Source organism: Pyrgilauda ruficollis, unplaced genomic scaffold (assembly GCF_017590135.1).
Source record: "Pyrgilauda ruficollis isolate IOZ18807 unplaced genomic scaffold, ASM1759013v1 scaffold21, whole genome shotgun sequence".
In the NCBI taxonomy this organism is placed as follows: Eukaryota; Metazoa; Chordata; class Aves; order Passeriformes; family Passeridae; genus Pyrgilauda; species Pyrgilauda ruficollis.
Window position 1 is genome coordinate 9054454 of NW_024520318.1, and position 20221 is coordinate 9074674.

The 20221-nt window shown below is 43.1% G+C and overlaps 1 protein-coding gene across 1 annotated transcript in view; it reads left to right on the forward strand.

Moving 5' to 3' along the window:
* Positions 1 to 3286: 3286 nt before the first annotated feature.
* Positions 3287 to 20221, forward strand: part of PDE6D (phosphodiesterase 6D) — a 34658-nt gene continuing 17723 nt past the window's right edge. Inside the window, exon 1 of the mRNA XM_041467947.1 lies at positions 3287 to 3461. Within this exon, the coding sequence (XP_041323881.1) occupies positions 3412 to 3461 (50 nt within the window). The 5' untranslated portion in view covers positions 3287 to 3411. The remainder of the gene's footprint in view (positions 3462 to 20221) is intronic.

Below are 20221 nucleotides of genomic sequence, written 5' to 3' on the forward strand. Positions count from 1 at the left end.
GTTCCTGTCATCCTGCAGACATGCTGGAACAGTTGCCTTGGACAAGCAGCGTGGCCTCCTTTTTCCCAACACTTGCTAAAGCTCGAATTCCAGGCTGAAATAGAAATGGAAATATATGATTGTGAGCTATTTTCCACGGATTCTGCAGCCTTTTGCTAGAGCCTGTGGTAAAAATCATCTCTTAGCCCCATGTAGGTCAGCCAGGAGTCCCTGTCCTGATTACTCCCAACTGCAGACAGCCAGCCTGGCTGACTGACCTGGACTTTGGAGGACAGCATCAGCTAAGCTCAGGTTTTGGGATGGATTTTTGTTTTTAAGAGGAAAAATATGTGTATGTCCAGCTGTCTCATTCCCTTTTAAACAGCTATTGCAACCTCTTGCTCCACCCACGCAGCTCTCTGTGTGCCAGGAGATGTTAATCCATTTTATCTTTTAATGTTGGCATTATCTCTTGACTCACCCCACCTCTTCCCCTTGTGATTCCACAGTCCAGGTCCCTTTTAGGCAGCAAATAATTCACCTTATTTCCCTGCACTGCCACAGTAATGTCCCCAAGCAGTGGGGTCCTGGACCCCCAGACTTTGAGGACACCTGACCTCACCAAGGAGAGGGCCAACAGTGAAAACACTTTTGTGTTTCTTGTACTTTTCCTTATATTTTGTTACTCACCTGTGTGTGCACATCCATTCATCCTCATTCCCTGCAGCAGCACACACCTCCAGAGCATGGTGGAGGGCAGCTCCCAGGCCCTACTGAAAAGTTTCCAAACTCTCTTTATTTCCCAGGATCCAGGGACTAAGCTGCTTGCTGGACTCTCATCTCAGCCAGGCAAGGAGCGATGTCTGGGTGGTTGTAGATGTGAAGTTTACAACCTCTTCCATCAAGCATGGGGTGGGATGAAACCCTGGTTTACTAAACTATCTCCCAGTTATGCTGCTCTGCAGAAACACCAGCTCCTTTACCTGCACCTTGAGAACAGCTGCTGGAGAAGCAGAAAACAGGCTGGAGGCATCTTCTCACCTGCAGTGAGCTCAGAAGCTGCCACACCTGCCAGAGATGTGAAGGAAAAGTTTTCAGTTCCAAATGGCACCAAAGGATAGAGGGTGCCAAGAGCTGCAGCAATTTTCTTGCAAGGAGATTTTTAAGACAATGTGCTCAAGTGCTATTTGTGTAAATGCAGCCCGAGGGCTGTGAGAGATCCCAGGGTTTTTGTCACTCTGAGCTGTGCTGTCACGTGTTCCATGGCTGCTTGGCCCTGCACCAGTCACAGGAGCTTCACACTTCAGCTATGAGCTCTTCTGTGGTTTTCAGAAGTTCATGAATGAGAGGCCTGTGCCTCCCAGCACAGCAAGGTAACTTTGGGAATTCTGAGACTTGGCCAGGAAACGCAAAGGCTCCAACTCAAAACTCCACAGACATCCCTACCCCTGTGCTAGAGAAGCCCCTCAAAGCTGCAAGAGTTCCTTTCTATGAGATCCATTTGGTCACTGGCTCCTTCATCTCTGAGGAGCTTGAATGGAGACAGGACGGAGTTTCTTACAACTTCTGTAAACCAGCATGTCCTACTTCCACCTGGCAGGCTCATTTCCTACATACAGCCATTTGTTTCTGCCTTTTCCAGGTCTGCTTTTGTCTTGCTTGCCTTTTCTCCTCATCAGTCGTTTCTCCTCAGTGATCTTTAGTCCCTCCTCTTCAGACAGCATGCAATTCCACAGCCTAGCTAAAATCCAGGATGGACTCTTCACAAAATATAGGTCTATATATTTGCCCAGCTCACCCCTGGCACTCTGCCCAGACTCAAAATGACCCCTTCATACACTTAAACTGATGGTGGGAAATTGAGCATGGATCACATACATCAGGAAAATAAATGCTGCCTATTTTTATTATTAAGATCTCTTGTCAGTGATACTGGCAGTGGCCTTGCCCTTCTGCATTAAATGCAGCCTTTATTAACACTCACATTCTCTGCTTTAGTACAGTGGGTGATTTGGAGGCAAGTGGAGCCATGAGTGAGTGTATTGATGGCACCCTGACTGTTCACTGGTCCTCATTTGAGGACTGGGTTACAACTGCTGGCTTTATTTTTACCATGACTTAATGCTTTTATCAGTTGCACTCAGATGGTTAAGAGAGGGGTTAATTTGCTCATGTTAAAGAGCAGCCTGGCTCGTGGGATGTGTTAACAAACCTGAGACTTTTCCCCCCACAATCAACTCTGCTACACAAACATGAAGATAATTAGAGGGCTAGAGCACCTCTCTGATGAAAGGCTGGAAGAATTTGCATTGTTCAGCCTGGAGAAGGTTCCAGGGTGACATGATTCAGGCCTTTCTGTACCTGAAGGGGTTCTACAAGAAAGATGGAGAGGGACTTTTACAAGGCAATAGAGTTCTAGTGACAGAACAAGGGGCATGGCTTCAAAATGACAGAAGGCAGATTTAGATTAGATATAACGATGAAATTATTTCCTGTGAGGGTGCTGAGGCACTGACACAGGTTGCCTGGCAAAGCTGTGGATGCCCCATCCCTGGATGTGGTCAACGCCATCTGGATGGTCTTTAAGTCCCTTTCAACTCAAGCTGATCTGTGATTCAAATTTCTGCAGCACAAAGAAGGCTGCCTTTGTTCCAGGGGGTAGCACACTATTTATCTTAAACCTTCTCCACAATGCTGCTCCTGTTGGCTCCGGCCTCGGGACACGCACAGTCACAGAACTGCAAGGCTTGGGAGGGACCTCTGGCGACCATCCAGCCCAACCCCCTGCCAAGGCAGGGTCACCTGGAGCAGGTGACACAGACCTCGTCCAGGTGGGGTCGGAAGGTCTCCAGCAGAAGCTGCTCCGGGTCTGAGCACCCGGGTCCCCAGCACCAGCCGAGTTCAAGGGGGGAGCTCCGCCGAGCAGCCCCAAAGACGAAACCTCGGGACCCCCACTGCCTGGGGAGAAGCGCCAGCCAAGCTCCAGCGCCTCGGGGCCGTTGGGCCGCCGCTGACTAGGCCCGGGGCGGCTTCTCACCCCCTCGGCTGCTCCCCGCTGAGGCCTCCGGGGCCCGGGGACCGCCCGCTCCCCCTGCCCGGTCATCCTGCGGCGCCTCCATCGCGGCCACGTCAGGCCCAACCGAAGTGTCTCGGCGACCGCTGCGCACCCACCCTTGAATGAGGGAGAGCGCTGTCTGATTGGCCAGTGGCGCTGTCATTCTTGCGGCAGAAGGCGGGGCGAGGAGGGGACGGCAGCGACTGATTGGTCAGCGCGGCGGCGGGCGGCCGCTGGCGGCCGCTGGGGTTGGTTGCGCCGGGCAGTGGCGGGTGCGCGGGAGGGAGGGGCGGGGGGTCCTGAGGCTCCGCTGTCACCGCCGCGCTCCCGCCAGGCCCGGCCCAGCCCCGTCCGCCCGCCCGCGGCGCGGCAGGACCATGTCGGCCACGGACGAGCGGGCCAAGGAGATCCTCCGCGGCTTCAAGCTGTATCCTCCGTGCGGGGGCCGTGAGGCGGCGCGGGGGGCGCGGGGATTGCCGGCCCGCTGTGGCGAGGCCCCTGGGGCGGGAGGGGGGGTTGCCATGGCAACGCGGTTCTCAATGGCGTCCGCACTCCGGCGGTGGCGGGAGGGTCCCTCAGGGCTGGGACCGGCCCTGAGCCGGCTGGGGCGGGGGGACGGGGACAGGGGCCCGTCCCTGCCCTGCGGGGTGCCGCGGTGAGGGGGTCCCCGCGGCCAAAGTCCTCAGCCGGGTGGCCGCGACCACCGCCCCTCCGGCCCCTGCCCGGCGCTGAGAGGGACTGGGCCGGGGGCGGCGGCCCCGGGCAGCAGGAGCCCCTCACCCGCAGCGAGGACAGCTTACAGAGGGCAGGTGAAGTAGCTGTGCGCCAGGAGGATCTGATCCCTTTCCCTCCGGCCTGCGCTTAAGCACCTCTGCTTGGAAAGGAAATACCTGGTCGCCAGGTCCAGGAGCTGCTAAACATCTTGTTCCCTGTCATACCGTGAGGTACTGGCACATGTGTTGGTCGTGCAGCGTCTTTTATTGCTGACGTATTCTGCGTGTAAATGCCTTTCTGTGCAGCTCGTTTAAAAACTTTTCATGTTGTGGCTTTCAAAAAGCATTCTGATTTTATGCCTGTGGTACCTGGATGTGAATTTAAAGCTGATGAAATTAAATAGAGCTGAGCTCGGAAGAGAGGTGAGAGCCTTTGTGCACCTTCCAACCCAGGATTTCAGCAAAGTAGAGAAAGGCTTGACCTAAAGGCCCATGTTCAGACTAAGGGTGTGAGAAATAGAGTAGCTTTATATTACATGTGGAATATTTTACTGAAGTAAATTCTTCTAAGCTTTGAAGGCAAATGCAAGCTTACTGTCTTGACCTTTAGACATCAGAATATTATTGTGAGTTGGTTTATATTTCTTTTTTACAATAAAAAGGACAGAAGTGAAGGAAATATGCTCTTGATCGAAACCTATTATTTCTAAACAGGGTGGTGGAGGTTTTTTGTTCTGTGAGATGTTCATAATCTCTATGCCAGCTGTAGCAGGATCTGATTTTCTAGGTTGGATTTAGACAGATAGCTTTTATCAAACTATAAGCAAATGCTTTTCTTAACTTGTTATAGAATCATTGCAGTCTCCCCCAGCTGTTAGTACTGCATCTGTTTCCTTTGCTTCTGCACTGGTACTATTGACAGTTCTTTGTATTTATGAAGATGTAGTATTTTAGCTGTCAAAAAATAAATTAAAAACCTTTTGTGCTGGCAATTAGAAGAATAAGCTCCTGACAAGTCCAGACTAAGCGGTTGGTAGAAGTGAGGAGTGCCTTGAAAGTTAAGCCTAGGGAGCAAACTTCCAAGTGCTTTTTGCATGTGTTTGTATATAGTCTTTATTGGATGGCAGAATTTACATAAAGGCCTTTGTCTAACTCTGAACGAAATAATATTTTTTGTTGTTTCCTGTCTTAAAGAGAAAATGCTTCTTGCTTTTTGAGAGGAAGGATGTCAGACAAACTATAATCTCAAGCAGCCTAGCATGCACAAGAAGCTTTATTAGAAGCACTCTGCAGTCTGTGTTGAAGTGCTTTGAGAGGAAGGATGTCAGACAACAAACTATAATCTCAAGCAGCCATAGCATGCACAAGAAGCTTTATTAGAAGCACTCTGCAGTCTGTGTTGAAGTGTGTCAAGTCTAGTCTTTCTTTGTTTGTCCTTGCAAAAAAAAAATTTACTTCTGGCAGGGCAGTTTAAGTCAAAATCTGGACCACACTTCTCCAAAAACGCCGTAGAGTATGTTGAGAGTTGCCACAGGGGCCATGTAGTGCAAAGTCTGACAAATAGGAAAGTCTGGAGAAGCATTTCATAACTGAAACTTTTTAGCAAGTTGAGAAACATCTATGTTGCCTTTAGTAAAGCAGAAGAGAGGCTGAGCAGACATTCCTCATTTGTGAGGGAGCCTTGAGACATCACACCATCCCCACAGGAAACTGCTCATGGCCAGCTGTGACCACACTCCCTGCAAGGGAGACATCAGCTCAGCCTTCCCTTCCCCTGCACAAGGGCAGGCATCTGTTCCAGAGACAATTGCAGTTTAGAGATGCTTTCTCTTCCAGCCACCCTACTGCTGCATGTACTCATTTAATTAATAGAAAGGAAGAGAGAAACATGTTCTGAAAAACTGTTCAGTTTATACTTTGAGTACCTGAAAACTTTCCCCTCTGCTCCCACAAGGGAGGGAGTTCAGCTCCACCAGCTTAAGCACATCCTGCAACCTTGGTACTTCAAACTGAACTTGCTTCTAGCACAAGAGAGGAGCATGGCATTGCACACCCAGCAGCTGTGTGCAAGGGATTCCTTGGGAGGCAAGAACAGTTGCTAGGGCCAGAAGCATCACTGAGGAAGCTGGCTTCCAAAATAATCCCTAATTTTAACATGACAGCAGACACTCTAGCTGGAAGTCCAGTTTGCATTGAGTAATCAGAGTTTCCTCAAACAATTCTCGTTCCTGAGAAGGGGTTAATTACAAGCTTTCCGACTCATTGGGGCATGCTGGATGATTGGGGCATGTGGAAATTAAATTATAGCCTAAATCCACCCTGTAATTTCAATGCAAAGATAGGTTTTCCTTCCTCTATGACACTAGTGCAGAAACATGTTGTGACTAATGTCCCAAAATCCAAGCCAGGAACATTTATTCCCTCTTCTCATGGATTTTGCTGTTTTAAAAATATTAAAACCAAGGGAAATATATTTGATGCTTGCAGGAAAATGAGGATATTGCACATTATTACCCTTATCCTAAGAATTTTTGTGGCACCAGTTAATATTGAACACTAACAGTCCAATAAATATGGTGCAGAAAAATTTTGAAAGCAGACAACAAACAGAGCTGATCACTTGTTCAGGGACAATATTTGCTAACAAAGCTTGTAAGTGTGTTTAGCAACAAACTGTTCTGAAGGCACTTGTCTGAACAGCAGTTGTTACACCCTACATGGTATCTACAGGTAGTTCAGTGCTATGAAAATACACTTGTTTGGCTACAGGCAACATCAGTCCAGTTTGTAACTGAAGATCCATTTGTGTGAAGTATTAGCCAAGTCTTATTTCTGAAAGTATTTATGCACATCTGGTCCTGTGATCTCAAATGCATGAAATTCGATTATGCCTTTTTTGTTTTTTCCTCTCTGGAAGATGTTACTCTGTCAAGCTACAGAAGGGCATTTTACTTGACCCTCACTTACCCTTTCAACACATTCTTCAGATCTTGTTCTGTCATTTTATCTTCAGTGTGTACTATTAAATGCATGTATTTAGCATCCTTTATCAAAAGAAAGTAACACCAGAGATGTACTTCCTCAACAGTCAAAGTTCAGGATTGTTGTATTTTGATGGCTCCCCTTAACAATTTGTGGGTAGCCTCTTTACCTTTGTTCCGAGATAACTAGCACAGAATTATTTTTTCAAATGTGCTGGAATAAGGACCCTGTAGATAGTTACCCTGTTTAGTGTGGTTTGCCAGCATTTGGAAAGCATCCATGCTGTAGATTAGAAAGATCCACTCATGGTTTGCAACTCACATCCAACTCTTGGGGGACCACAGTCCAAGTTCTTTCTGGAGCAAGGAGAAAAAAAACCCCAATGAGTTGGTGTATTCTCATAGGATGGTTAAAGTGCCATGTCTTGCCTCTCAAAACAGAGTAAGGACGTCTGCTTTATATTTTAAATCTTACAGTCAAACAAGATATCACCTTTTATTTGCTTCTGTACAGAGAAGTCTTATCAAAATCTCTGTAGTATTAATTGTCCTGTAGCTGTTTACCAGTTTAGGATAAGTTTTTCCATGAACTTCATTTTAAGGCTGTTCTTCAGAAGTCTCCTGAAACAAGGCAATACAGTGAACATAAGCAAGAAGAGACAACATTAACTGACAGTATTAACCCTAGAACAATTACAGAGTTATAACTCGTGTTTGTGGTCAGTGTAAACATACACCTGTAGCTCAAGCACTCCAACACTTGCAGGCAAAACTTCTCATGACAAAGGCTGGCCTATTTTCCTACAGTCCTCAAAGTTCCCTGAGAAACATCTTCCCAGCTGCCAGAGCTTTTTCCAGCTTTATTCTCACCATTGTTTTTCTGCCTAGGAAGTCTTTCTCTTTGAAAGGTGGGTAGAGCTGTAGTGAAAATACAGTTATACCAGAATCACTAGGAGTATCTATGAACTTTATATTACTCTGCTGACAGGGAAACCTCCAACTTCACTCTGGTCTGCTGTACACACAGGAACTGAAGTTAATGACAGTCTTGTCCACCAATTCCAAAAATAGTCACTGGAATTTTGAACTATTTTGATGCAGCATTCCAAAGTTGAGCAATCTAATTGGAAGCAACATTGAAATAAGTTTCCAGTTTCATTGTTAGGCAGCAGGTGTTTGGCAGGTTATTCATTTGAAATGCTTACCTGGTGCAGTGTTTACAGAACTAACAAGGGAGCAGCTTTAATTAGCTTAAAGATTCCCCTTTGTTTTGAGGTTTCCTCTGTGCACTTCCTCAAATCTCCCTCTGTTACACTCCTTGCAATGGAATAGAAAGACAAACCATCAGTTTCGTGGGTTAAAAGGAGACACTGGCCAGCCAAAAGATGGAACAGGACTTCCCAGAAGCTGGGACATGTACTCTGTAGAGACCCAAAGCAGAACTTGCACGTAGCTTGCTCTAACACAATTTTAAAACACCCTGGAAAACATGAATTTATTCTCCCTCATCCATATTTCTGGTTTTTTGAACCCTCTTACTTTCTACAAAACTTAAAATACTTTACAAGTAAGAGTTGTCCACATTCCCAGTTAGTCTGACTGGAACAAATTCCCACCCTGGCAGTATTGAGAGATCTTTATTTCAGAGACCAGAGTTTCACACAGAAGCTTTAGGCAGGTTGTAGTTGGTAGTTGAATGATAGTCAAGGCACCTTTACCATATCAGAATTATTTCCAGCAGTGACAGAAGTTCTGCACTATGCAGTGATCTCTAGTTCTGGCAAGCTAAACACAGAGTCATGTTTCTTATGACTGAGTCATGAGGCACATCTGCAAATAAAGCAAGAGCAATTTTACCAGGTTTGGTTTTACCTGCCTGATTCCTAAGTGAACACCAAAAACTTCATGTCCTCTCCTTGTTAACTTTCATTGAAAAAAGTGTAAATATTTAACTGTGCTTAATGTGTGATTTGCATTAACTTGCTATCTGAGCTACAGTCAGTTGTCTGTTTTTCAGATTTAATGCAGTCCCTGTGTAATGTTGGAAGTGGGGGTTTGTGCCCATGACAGTGGAAGGGGCATCCAAGGATACAAATGAGTTGCCAGGTGCCACAGAGAATACATCTGGCATCAACTTAAAAGTGGGTTCGGGTTTTACTTTTTAATCTGCAATATTGCTTTAGCACTTTGTAGTTACAAATTTATATCTAAGATTTATCCTTTGATCTATCCAAAGCCTACTCGTCCAGCATTTTACTGGAATATGGTTTCAGTATTTTTAATTGTTTGCTTAGTGCCAACCTAATGAAGTACTTAAAATAATGCAGTTGTCATTAGCAAAATTATTTCCCCTTGTTTCCTTTGTATCATATTAAGATATCAGTTACTCTTTGCATCCTTGGAAGTCATTGGTGCCTTATGCTTCAGCTGTTGTTACAGTATTTGAATTTCCACAGAGCAGAAGATAGTAATTTAATCCATCAAGTGAGAACTGGTAGAGCTTCTTCTCCCCCCCCTACCCCCTGCATTTTCACAGCCAACATATAGGATAAAAGCCAAGCTTATACAGATACAGAGAAGTAGGGGAGGGATCCAAAAATCCTCAGACAGATACTGTTCAGAGGAGGGTTTTTTAATATAGATATCTGATGGAGTTCTTGTGTCTCTGGCAAAAAGAGCTAAAGCAGCCTTAGTGTGGAAGCTGATTTGACTTGTTCTTACATGTTTATCTCTGAATTTAGGCTGATCCCAGAAATAAAGTTGAGTCAAAATTTTACTTGAAATTTTTAAGATAGCAGGCTACTATGTATCTTACATTTATGTAGGAAAGCCTCTTCTATTTCTCTAAGTTGGGAAGATAAGGCAACTTCAAATTTGAGCCCAGAGTCTCTGTTAAAGATAAACCAGTGCTTTGCTTACATCGAGCAGTCAATGTTTGTACAGCAGTAGGAGGTACATTCCCAGGTACAGGGAGCAAGCAGAAAACATCATGATCTATTAAGGTCCACATGGCAACATTGAATTTTGTCCTTTTTTCCTGCGTATTACTATCACAGAGATTATAACATTTAGTTATTTAAGCACATGAAAGGTGATTTTTGTACATCTGTTGCTCTCACATCTCAAGGAGCACATCATATGTTTATTCTAGATGTGCAATAAACTGCAGTAGCAAGCACAGAATATTAAAAGCTTTTCTCAAGTGCTGCCTTTTTGTCCTGAGACTAGATCAGGAGCACTCACAGAAGCTCACAGGTTTGTCATCTGTGTAGTGTCACTTGCTGAGCAGTTTGAGGGAGTATCCCCATGCACTCATTGGGCATTACTGTGAGGTCTCCAAAGCCATTTGGCCCCATGCCCAAGCAGTCACTGTAGGGCTGTTGGGAGGCTCTGTCCAGAAGACACCTGACAGCATCCAAGGTTCTCTTAGGAACCAGATCTCAACTGCACATCACTAAATTCTAGTTGACAGCCAGGATTTTCAGTTGTGATTATGAACTCGAGATTCCATTGTCATATTTCTCCTGAACAGAGTTCTCATTGTGACAGAAATGTTATGTATAGAAGAGACTTAAGGGAAACAGTATCAGATTAGTTCAGTCATGAGTGAGCCTTTGAGTTGATTATGTTCATGACTAGAATTTCAGGCAACATTCTTCTGGAAGAATGGCAGGCTTAGGTAAAAGGAGGAAGGAAAAGATATATTTTTTTTATTTTCAGTCAGCATTTGGGATAGCAATACACAAAAGAATATTATTAAATTTATCCTGTATTGAAAGGATTGTAACTAACTAGAAGCAGTAGTCTTCCATTAGAGACTGAGAGTGTAGAGCATTATACTTAGTAATTCTGCAGAGGACTATTTATATGGGTTGGTCTGTATGCTACACCGTACATAACCTTCAGCTACTCTGTAGCAAGGCAGAAGCTTATTTGGTCCTTGGGACAGCTAATTATATCCATCTTTTCTTATTTATCAAGAAAGCAGGGAAGATCATACACTTTACTCACCAGTGAAAGCAGATTGCCTGCATGCCTCTTTCCTCCTCTTCACATGACCTAATTTAAGCCTTTTGAGAAGGAAGGCTACACATTCTTGGAATCAAGAATTCATCTGATGTTTTAAGCGTCAGAAACTACAGATCAGGGACAGCCTGCTGAGGAAGCAGAGAGTTAATGTGAAGTCACTTTGGTTTGGAAGGTTAAAGGAAATCATATTTTAGGAGGCACTGGAAAAGCTGGCTATTTACACGAGTTTAAATAAAAAATTTATGTATGGGAAAATTCTTACAGAAGCCCTCACTAAGGGGGACCCAGTTTTGATTCGTGTTGGCATGAACTGTTGCTAACTCTGCTTAAGGGAGTTCTGCAACACCCTCAACTGCTCTTGAAGGAAGTTTTGCAGAGAGAGAAGGTAGAGGAACAACCATTGTCCTTATTAATGTACTGCCCTGTGGTGAAATAGACCAACCCATCTGGAAATTGGACACCAAGAAATACCTACCAGCCTTTAACACAGGTGGATCTTCTGAAGGTGCTTTAGACATTTCACTTCCAGTTTAACTCTTTAGGGTAGATTTTAGTGCATTAGAATGCTGGCCTGTCAGAGTCCAACTTAAGATTTCACTGTTTCTCTAGTTACTTCCTTTCCCAGAAGCTGAAATTAAGAGGGGAAAAAGTCCTTCTGTTTGTTACTTTGCTTGAACCTTAGTAAAAGTGAAATTTAAAAACAGCTCAGTCCAGGAAGTGGCATCCTCCTTCTGGGCAAAGAGGCATCCAAAAATACCTGCTCTCGCATTCTTCCACTCCATGCTTCTGTCACAGCAGCTGTACAGAGCATGGGTTGCCATCCCCAGCTGCTTGTTGCCACATGTTCAGAGTCACTAGCCAAGCTGCTCAGATGAGCCCTGCAGCCTCCTGCATGCTGGCTTAAACAACTTCAGCAACAGGCTGAGAAGCAGGACCTGTGCTGGTTGGCAGTTCTGAGGGAGAAAATAAGAAGCAGCTGGAGAGGGCTGTAAGCAGAGTCCTCTCCAGGCACTGCTGCTGTTGGATGTTATCTCCACAGCCTCAGATCAGATGAACTCATGCAGCCTCCTGCTGTGTTCTCCAGCACTCAGCACCGCCTTATCTGAGGAGGCTTCTCACATACCATGTTTAGTTATCCAGCACCAATTCTAAAAACCTAGCTTACCATTATTAGTTGAGCATTTTAGCTTCAAATTGGTAAGTCTGCAGTCACATAATTTCTTTTAAGAGAAATGCATTTCAGATGACCTCAGTAAGGTAGTAATTTTCTCTTTGCCCTTCACCTGTGCAAGAAATCCTTAGCATTAATGTGCTGTGTGAAGAGTTGATCACCAGGCAAGGTCACAAACAGGGTCTGGAGCCATGCAGCAAGTGCCATTAGAGGCTCTATTCTGTGCAGCTTTCAATGAACCAGACAGAGGAAATCACTGGCTAAAAACCCCATGAAGTCTTGGAGAGCAAATGCATGTTGTTTTTAAATACTCTTCCCAGGAAGAGACAGAGAAGCCAGTGAATTTCTCAATCCCATTTGGGCTGTCCATTTATGGAACCCTCATTAATCCACAAGGCGTCATTACAGTTGTATTGATCCATTAAAACACAGTATTTAAACAGCTCCAGAAAGGAGTTCTTCTTTGTGTTTCCTCCTGTAATTCCTTTAAAGGGAACTTCATTATTTTTCTGCCGCACTGACCTGAAGGGTTAGCTTCACAAGAAGGAAGAAACACTGATTTCCTGGTTTTCCACGCATCTTCCATTCTACCACAAGAATAAGTTCCTTTCCTCTCACCACTGGCAATCCCTTCATGACCATCTTCTCCCATCTACACAAATTAGAGGGGAGGCATTAACCAGGCAGCTGTAGCACAAACCTCTACTGCTGATCCCCCAGCCATGCTGCCCTCTTTCTCGTGTAACTACAGCCCTGCCAGTGGCCAGCTGAAAATGTTTCACAGTTCATGATGGTATCTTGCATTTGTTTGCACTGGTAAAACAGTACCTTGTTTTCCTGCTTAACATTGTCTACATCATTCCTAGTGTTGCCAGTTCTGAAATAATAAAACAGTACCTTGTTTTCCTGCTTAGTAACATTGTCTACATCATTCCTAGTGTTGCCAGTTCTGAAATAGTAAATGCGATGAGGCAGTAGATTGTTTGGAAATGTGCAAATTCAAATAAAAAAGGACTATATTTTAATGTAGGCACACCTGTAAAGGGTGTAGATCATGGCAGTTTTCCAGCTTTTTTTGTCTAATTTCCCTGCATTAGCATTCACCTTAACATGAATGCTTATGAAATCCACACTTTGAAACACCAAAATAATATTTTATAAACATATGTATCCTCTGTAAGTCTAGCTTTCCAGTAAGTAAATTTTTATTTTCTTATTGTTAATACCTATATTGAAAAAATCAGCTTGTGAATTACAGCTGATTGTATTTATACATTCTGTCCTTTTTCACAGCAGAAATAAGACATTCCATTGCTTGAGCTGAAAAATATATTAATATATTTTTTTTGAAATTGCAAAAATCTGATTTAATGTATTCTGAAATTTTAACATACACCAACAAGCATGTTAAAACAATAAAATTTAAACCTTAGTATAAACATAACTGTAGATTTTATTGACAGTGAAAGCTATAAGAGCTGCTTGGAAGCAGAGTAGAGTAATAGAGGTCATTGCCTTTTGTGTCATTTCAGTGGAAGTTTCATTACTCTGTCTCAACAATAATGTTGTTTTGGGTTTTTTTTCTGAATTCCAATGCATGCTAAAGCAGAGAAATGCTGGTTTGGGCACAGACCCTCCATCTTCCAGATCATGGTGATCTGGTGACATGCTCAGAGGTTTACATCAGTGTAGGTCATGTAACTGGAGCTGTAGAGGTTGATCAAAGTACAGCATTCAGAAAAAAAAAATTTTGGAGGGGAGGTATTTTACCTCCTCTCAACTGATTTGGAACTGAATTGTTTCCTTGTACTTTCCTTGTTTTGCTGTAGTGCTTTTCCAAACAATTCTCTCTTTTCAGACTGCCATGCTGTTGAACACTGTAAAATGTTGGGATGGTTAAATTGTCAAATCACTAGTCCACACTGCCAATTGAAACACTCCTCATATTCTGGAGATTCATAAAAAAGCACAGTGGTTCTGATATGGAGTCCTTGTTTTTTGAGAGTTCTGCTTCAATCTGCATAAATCCCTGTTTATTCCTCCTGTTTGCATCCACTTTGAGCAGCCTCTGGTCCATTTACAAGGTTAGTTTCCTCCTGCAGCTGCCAATCATTCCCTCCTGACTGTATTTTCATTTTGTTTTCATTCTCCACTTGGTCTGTACGCTCTTAAGTTTTCCTCACTTCCTCAGAAGAGACAAGATAATGAACTTGTTTTCCTTGAATAGTCGTAGTCCTGTCAGTTTTAAGTGGAAATCCAAAAATTGTTTGATCTGTATTTGAAGCATGTGATCCTGCCAGCTTAGTACTCCAGAGATAAAACCACTTTAGGGTCTCAGATCCATGACTTTTCTTTCTCTTACACATTAAATAATTATATCTGATTCTCACTTTGGTCTTCTCCTCTGAGTCTAGAGGGCCACTGACATCCACCTGAGTATTCACATCCTTACTGACTCCCTCAGCTTGGCCTTGAGGGTGTTCATAATCATTTGCTGCCCGTTTATGCCTGGAAAAACAGGGTAACTGACAGTGAGGGTGCTCTTCTTGTTTAGTCAACTCTTCTGGCTGTGAGGGTTTTACAGTTTGCAAGGCTAAAGCATTCCCACTTCTCATGCAGACATAGTCCAAGTTAAAAAAACAACAAGCAAAACTGAAGTATTTGTAGCTCCAGTGACATTCAGGCCAGTACTATCCACAGGGACTGTATATCCAAGGAACCATTTAAGCTAATGCCATGAAAAGTGTAGCTTGTTCCTTTGCTGTGCTGTGTCAGCAAATAGGAGATTGGCATTTGTCATTGTGGACTTTATGAAAGTGCTTGTTCTAGCTGTTTCTGTGGCTGATTTGAATTTTTATTTTGTTTATTAGGTATCGAGTGTGAGTGCCAGGGCTAAATGCTGGTTTATATAAAATCTCAATGAGATTAAATCCCCTTGCCATTCTGTAATTAATTTCAAGGATATTGTGTTGTTTTCCCAGAGAACTTGTGGTGATCTCTGGATGCATTCCTGGTTACAGAAAAATTCTGGATTGAAACAGTGAGTGTTGTGCTGTGTGTGAGATACTGTGGGCAGTTAAAGGCTGCAGAGGTTCAAAATAGCATAAAGTGCTTTGAGTAAACCACCTTTAGGAGAACTGAGTGACTTCTGCTCTACCAACTCCAGCATCACATTCCTGCCAGCACAGGTCCACTGGGGACAGCTGGGAGACAACAAAACAGCAGTTCTGTGTTCAGCCAGTATTACTTCTGCTGCAATATTTAGTTTTCACTCCTGTCATAAACAGAAACCCTTACAGACTAATTACCAGATGTACTGCAGCAGTAGCACTTGTCCCCTGAAGGCTGCAATTGGCATTTGCTTTCAAAGCTGTGTAAAGAGGATCTTTTTGGGTTATCATTCATTTTTGTCTTTTTCCAGCATTATTTGTGAGAAAGGGCAAATGAGCCCACCTGGAAAAGGAAGTTCACTTGTCTGGCCTATTTTTCTGAATAGCACACTGAGCTGTAATCTCACCTTGAGGGAATACACACCATCTTTATGCCAACAGGCCTGGGCAATATGGAATTTGTTGGTGCCAGGATTTCTAGAACAGATGTAGCTCCACAGTGTCAATGTACTGCACTGGATAAAGCACTGTCTGTACTTTTCTTCCCAGTGCCAAAGAAGAGGTGGCTATGTTGGAAAAAGCTCTAGTCTAGGTAAAACCGCATTGTTCACATGCTTAAAATTTACCCCAGCATTTCTGCTTGATTTCCCCACTGTGCATACCTTTATCCCTGACTCTGTCCAGTTCCAAGTCACTTCAAGGCTTTGGAATTGGACTCTTCTGGTGGAGAATAAAAACATTCAGACAAAGGTTAAATAAGGGATAGTTAGCTCAACTCTAAATTCACTTTGTGCATTAATCTGGATTGACTTGACTGGAGTGACAAATTCCCAGTTAATTCAATTGCCAGAGAAAGGTACTGTTTAAAAATTAACATTGTGTTCAAAAGGTGTTCAGTAAGGGGAGTTCAGACAGAATCAGTGTGTGAATGCAAGAGAAATCCAGTGCTTGACCTTTTGTTCCTGCTTTCTCTTGAGACTGCCAGCAAGAATCTCTTTAAGTGCTGCCTTTACAGTTGATTTTGGTGGTGTGAACACCTGCCTTTTAACAATTAGAATAAAACTCACATGCTCATTTCCTGGAAGGCAGGAGCTATCAGACCTAATGACTGCAGACTTTATTGATCTGATGGGGAGGATTTGGAGTGCTGACACACAGCCTGAAGTTTCCATGGCCCCATAAAAATCCCTGGGTCTCTGAAGTCCTTTGCACAAATGAATTCTTCCTCTTTTACAGACCTCTCTGAAACTGAGACCTGTCTATCTGAAGACTGAGCTACAGATTTTCCCTAAATGTTTTTACAAAGTCTTTTTCAATAGTGATTTTTTTGCTTTGTTCTGTATAGGTGGGAACCCCACTTGACAGCAACACTGAAATCTCCCCCGGCCTAGTTTCTGTTCTCAGCAGCACAGTTTAAAGTATGCTCTCAAACACAGTTTTACTTCTGCTCTTTCCTGATTCCCTGGAAGACCAAACAAAAGCAACTTCATATCAGAAATGTAAAAAGTCAAGGGCAGAACTATCTCTGTAGGGACAACCATTTGTCCTTCATGTGAAAGACACCAGTGAACACTTCTTGATATGATGATGTCTCCTATCATGTACCAAACATTCACCAGTTCCATAAGATTGCTGGAGAACAACAGAGTGTCATTTGAATCCCTTAAAATGATGGCTCTTGAAGACTTTGGTGGTAGCTGCAGTTGCTTGTATATCCAGAGTTAAGGATATCTGCCCTCCTGTGCAGGGAGGGGTGTTTTAAGGGCAACTCAGAACAGGATCTCTCCCCAGTAATAGTGCAATGTGCTTGTAGCCTCTTCCAGCCTTTGAGTAGTTAACCAGAAGTAAGGAGTCTTTCAAATGTACAAAATCCTTGATTCTGCCCTGGCCAATCTTTTGCTGAAGAAGATTTCTTAAAATCACAGTTCCTCCTGGTTGCTAAATTTGATGTTCAAGGACCTGTATCAGAGTCCTTGCTAATACAGGTCTATCTGTTGAATTGTCATATTTTATACACTAAATCTGGGGGATTGTTTGTTTGGGTTTTGTTTCATGAAGACTGAGGAAAATAATTTAATTAAAAGATGGAATATATATTTGTTCTTTGTGGAATATTTTTTGCCAACAGAAATTACAATAAAATTCTTGAATAAACAGTATCCACCTGAGAGAGGTAACCAAGCTAGCAGGGCTGTTGACTGCTAACACACTAATCACCTACTTAATGTTAATATATATAGCAGTACAGGAATGATTAATGGGAGGCTTTACAAACATAGGTGTCTGGGTAGTGCATGCATCCTGTGTGTGTGCACGATGTGGTGCTGATCTCTGACATGGGCAGCAGTCCAGAGGAGCAGCAGGAAGAACCTGATGTTGTTGAACTGCTGGACATGCAGTGGTGCTGCTGTACTGTGCCTTTTTTATCCTTGGAAATGGAACAAATAAAGGCTCTTTACAGACAGGAAGCCCGGTTGAGTTGCTTGGAATTCAGGCACAAAGAATCCAGAAGAATTCTTGCACTATTGAGAATGGCAGCCTGGTAAAATAGTGGGTTTTGAAATAGACCTCTTTTGGATTAATAAGGGAGGCCTTTATGCAAAATATTACTGTAATTGCTGCTCATGTTCTGATTGCCTTATCAGGGGAGATGCATCCTCAATGGCATCTTTGTTTGTCTTACAATGAAAAGAGATAGAAAATAAGCAATTAAAGCAGACTTATTGAAATACCATAAATCTGAGCATTCAGCTATGCACTTCTAGCTAAGATTGTTGGTTAGTTTTTATATTAAAAAAAAATAAAATTATTGCTGCAGTCTGTACTTGCTTTGTAGTATGGCCAGACTACTGACAAAAGAAAAATTTTCTCCTTTTGTTTCAACTGTGATCTTTTCTCTCTTCCTGCTTCTCACTCTAAAGCAGTCTTTTATAAATGTGCACATAGACATTAGAGGTTAATTAACTCTGATGTATATTTGGGATCCTTGTTATTGCAATAAACCTTGTAAAGAAATTCTACAGAATCTGACACTGGTAATTTTGAAAATAGATGGACTTTGCTCTGATTGTGTATCAGCTGATATTTTAGTAGTGAATAGCATATTTTTATTGAGCTTTATGGAAATGAAAAACAAACCCCTTGCTCCCTATTTTGTGGTCTAGTGCCACCTAGACATGGGCAAGTCCAACATTAAATTTGTTTCTCCCAGGAAGAGAAGATTCCCAGGGAAAAATCAGCAGACGTCTTTTATATAGTGATAAACAAATATATTTTCAAAAGAAAATGGCCTGGGTTTATCCTGTAATACCTCATAACAGCAGTCTGATATTAGTAGAAGATTAACATTGTTCAGTCATTTAAATGTGAAATCTTTATGGCAAACCAGCATGGATTTTGAGTTAAATCTCAAAGACTCTTGCTTTCTAGCTCTGTGTGTGTGTTGCTTAATCTCCCTGGCCAGCACAGGGGATGTTGTGATCTCCTAGTTAAAGACGTCACACTGAGAAGATTGGAGTAGAGGAATAAATAGAACAAGTGCTAGAAAGCCAAGCAGCTCATCCTGGTTGAACTAAAATGCACTCCACACAAACCACCTTCCCCATAGATTTGTTTCTCCTAAGTAAAACTCAGTTCCCATTTTGTAGAGTATCTAACCAGCTCATTTGAGGCTCTGCTATGTATGTTTGCGTAGGCTTCTGAAATGTTTTTGTACCTAATTGTGCATCTCAGTAGCCAGTATTTTTTACAGGTTACTCCTCTGGTGGAGAAAGCAGACAAGGGCAGTAGTTCCCAAAGGACAAAAAGGCTCAGAATTTGGCTGGTGAGGTTCAGTATGGAGCTTGAGCACTTAAAATTCTGCTGTATCTGGGCTGGCTGTGTGCAGCCCCATCTTGTTGTCATTAGCCTGCATTCCTGACCTGTGCACCAGAGTTAATCTGGGCCGGGGCTGCCAGATCTGTCCAGGCTGACTCTGTGTCTCCAGGTGCCAGGGATACAGTCACAGTGTGTGTCCATGGGACAGGTCTGCTGCTTCTCCTTGGAGCTGGCCTGTGCAAAGCAATAGGGCTGTCAGATGTTCAGACACCCTTCAGAAATAGAGGAGATCCAAAAAAAAAACAAATACATGTTTCTTCATGGCATTTTGTGAAAGGAGGAATGGGGCCCTGTGCTTAGGAGTTCAGTGACAGGTAGATAGCTAAGATTTGAAGGGTTGCCCACTGAAATGTTTTAATTGTTTATGATAATAAATTGCATGAAAAGAATTGTGCATTGTACAAGAATGAGGGAAAAATGAATCCTTGCCCATGCTCAGTAGGATCTGGTGAGGCTGGAACTACTGGGAAGTTTTTCAAGAAAAGTTAAGTTAGGAAAAGCTTGCTACTGGAACTTACTGCTTTTTTCCTGAAGTTTTTTTTATTCCAGCACTGTGTTTAGTCTTTGTCCTCCTCTGATCCCAATAGATTCTGATAGAATGTAATGAAAAAAGGAAACAAGGCAGGATGCAACAGCACGGATATTTCCACACAGTCACTGCTTGCAATCCAGCTCTGGGAAGCTTTAATGGATACAGAAACAACTAATCCCAAAGTATATTTCCCTTAGAGTGCAAGGGAGTATCTCAGTGTCACAAGGCCATTTGTGGATCCTTACAGAGCTGGTTGGGCATTTGTTCTGAAAACAACTCTGCCTAGTACAGAGTTTATTTTTAGTATTTTAACCAGACAGCTCCAAGAGTTGGAAATTTCTCTAAAATTTAATTACTCAACCACTGTCAGCCTGTGTTCAAGGAGTTTGACTTGAGGCTGATGATGGAGTAGCACTGGTACCAGGCTGTTTGGACTTGCTTAAGCAAAATGTGTTTGCATTGGTTCATCTCTAGGAGTCCTTTAGGCTCACAGTCCTCTCTGAATATCATTCTGTGCAAAATTGATGGTCTCTTGGTACAAAATGGAGCCTGCCTGTCCCTGCCAGCAGTGAACAGCCATAGCATTTGTCCCAAGACTTTGTCCTTTTAGATTTACTGCTGGCTGCCTTTTGCAAAATTATTGCTGCAGTTCCTGGAGCTGGCAGTTGTGAGGACAATTTGAATACATGGAAAAGTGCTGTGTTTCCACTCATTCACTGGGCTCTCTTTTATGCATAATGAACTGTGGAAGGAAATCTTGTCTATTAAAGCATGT